Here is a 3,081-nt window from a genome sequence, read left to right on the forward strand (position 1 = left end):
CCCGTGAAAAGCGTTGCGAGAAGTATTCTTGGTCTATTGTAACCACCTTCTCCTTTCCTCTCCTCCCTCTCTCTTTTCTTTAAATTATATATTATATTAATATACATGCTACTTTTGGAATAAACAAACCACGCGCATTCTTCCAACATTCATACATTTTTCCAACGTCTTCGCCACAATGTTTAGTCTCGTGCGCGAGAAATTCTCTCTCTCATCTCCTCTTACCTCTCTCTCTCTCATCTCCTTTCCTCTCTCTCTTCTCTCCTCTCTCCATCTCTCTCTGCTCTCTCTCGTCATCTCTACTCTTCTCTCTCTCCTCGTCTCTCTCTCTCTCCTCTCGTCTCTCGCTCGCATCTACTCCTCTCTCTCTCTCTCTCTCTCTGCTCTCTCTCTTCTTCTTCTCTGCTTACATCCGCGCTGTACTGCTCTCTCTCTTCTCTCTCTCTCTTTCCAACCCCCCACCCTCTCCCAATCTCTCTCGCGTGCAGTACGTGTGTGTTGCCGTCTGTCTCCAGAAGTTTACTTGCTTCTCAGCATCTCACCCGTTCACGCATAGACACCAACGTACACACCCTACACGCGCGCGCCACAACACACACGGGCACACAAAACACAACGAAACACAAACAACACCGAGGCACACAACACACCACAACACACACAAACACACACGGCCGCGCGCGCACCACACACACACACAACACCTACACCTGCGACGCGCGCACACACACCACAGGGCACACAACACACGAATCACACAAACACACAACACCGCGCGCGCACACGCACGCCCCGCCCGCACGGCACACACACACACGCACGCACGCACCACACACAAACTGCGCGCAACCCACCACGCCCGCCGCACGCCACTCCACAGACGCACACCACCCACACACACACACACAACCCCACCACACACCGAACACCACAAACCATCACACACACGCGCGCGGCGCCCCACAGCCGCCCGCCCGCACGACACACACACCACAAACCACACCCACACCACGAACACACAAACACACACACACACCACCACACACACACACAACACAAACAAACACACACACAACACACACACAACAACAACACACACACCAACAACACACTGAACCACAAACACAACACACACACAAACACACACACACAACCACACCACACACAAACACACCACACCAACACACACACACACACACACACACACACACACATTTTCATTCACACAAACGCGAACACAGAACCGATGTATCCACCCATGCACGTAGATACATCCATTCACACACTCGCCGGGGCACGCAGGCACCCACCTATATATATATATATATATATGCGGGGGTCAATAGCTTATTGTGAGGCTGATCGTGAAAGCTTCGCTGCACGATGATATTGTGAAGAAAGGTATGATAGGTGTCGGTGTTACTGATTATCCGCGCTCACAATGTGATGCTGATGCTGATGATGATGATGCTGCTGCTGATGATGATGATTATGATGATGCTGCTGATTATGCTGCTGCTGCTGCTGCTGCTGCTGATACTGCTGCTGATGATGATGCTGCTGCTGCTGCTGATTATGATGCTGCTGATGCTGCTGATTATGATGATGCTGCTGATGCTGATGTTGCTGCTGCTGATTATGATGCTGCTGATGATGATGATGATGCTGCTGCTGCTGATGATGCTGCTGATTATGATGATGCTGCTGATTATGATGATGCTGCTGCTGCTGATGCTGCTGCTGATTATGATGATGCTGCTGCTGCTGCTGCTGATGATGCTGCTGATTATGATGATGCTGCTGATTATGATGATGCTGCTGCTGCTGCTGCTGCTGCTGATGCTGCTGCTGATTATGATGATGCTGTTGCTGATTATGATGATGCTGCTGATTATGATGCTGATGATTATGATGATGATGCTGCTGCTGCTGCTGCTGCTGATGCTGCTGATTATGATGATGCTGCTGATGATGCTGCTGCTGATGATGATGCTGCTGCTGCTGCAGCATCATCATAATCATCAGCATCATCATAATCATCAGCATCATCATAATCATCAGCATCATCATAATCATCAGCATCATCATAATCATCAGCATCATCATAATCATCAGCATCATAATCAGCAGCAGCAGCATCATCATAATCATCAGCAGCATCATTCATAATCATCAGCATCATCATAATCATCAGCATCATCATAATCATCAGCATCATCATAATCATCAGCATCATCATAATCATCAGTGGGGATGCAAGGTGCGCGCTGCATGGTGGGCGAGTGAATGTGATGGAAGAAAGAGAGGGGATATATATATATATATATAGGTAGAGAGATAGGGAGGGAGAGAGAGAAGGGGGGGGGGAGATAGGTAGGCTAGAGAGGGGGAGAGGTAGTTGCATAAAGATATAGCTGCATAATATATATCTAGATTTACATACATATACATTCATACATTTTGCCGTGACATTAAAATATGCATACATATAGATGTAGACTTAGTAACATAGTAAATACACGTACATGTATAAACATACACGAATGAACTTGTACATGTACATGTATAGACATACACGAATAAACATGTACATGTATATGTATAGACATACATGAATAAACTTGTACATGTACATGTATAGACATATATGAATATACATGTACATGTACATGTATAGACATACATGAATAAACATGTACATGTATATGTATAGACATACATGAATGAACACGTACATGTACATGTATAGACATACATGAATAAACATGTACATGTACATGTATAGACATATATGAATATACACGTACATGTACATGTATAGACATACATGAATAAACATGTACATGTATATGTATAGACATACATGAATGAACACGTACATGTACATGTATAGACATACATGAATAAACATGTATGATGTACATGTACATGTATAGACATACATAAATAAACATGTACACGTACATGTATATAATAGACATACATGAAAATACATTTACATGTACATGTATAGACATACATGAATATACATGTACATGTACATGTATATAATAGACATACATAGAAAATACATTTACATGT

At 44.1% G+C, this 3,081-nt stretch overlaps 1 protein-coding gene across 1 annotated transcript in view; it reads left to right on the forward strand.

Moving 5' to 3' along the window:
* Positions 1 to 285: 285 nt before the first annotated feature.
* Positions 286 to 3,081, forward strand: part of LOC106818821 — a gene marked incomplete at its 5' end in the record, with an annotated part of 3,107 nt that continues 311 nt past the window's right edge. Inside the window, one exon of the mRNA XM_014823494.1 lies at positions 286 to 330. Within this exon, the coding sequence (XP_014678980.1) occupies positions 286 to 330 (45 nt within the window). The remainder of the gene's footprint in view (positions 331 to 3,081) is intronic.

Source organism: Priapulus caudatus, unplaced genomic scaffold, assembly GCF_000485595.1.
Source record: "Priapulus caudatus unplaced genomic scaffold, Priapulus_caudatus-5.0.1 Scaffold2556, whole genome shotgun sequence".
Classification (NCBI taxonomy): Eukaryota; Metazoa; Priapulida; class Priapulimorpha; order Priapulimorphida; family Priapulidae; genus Priapulus; species Priapulus caudatus.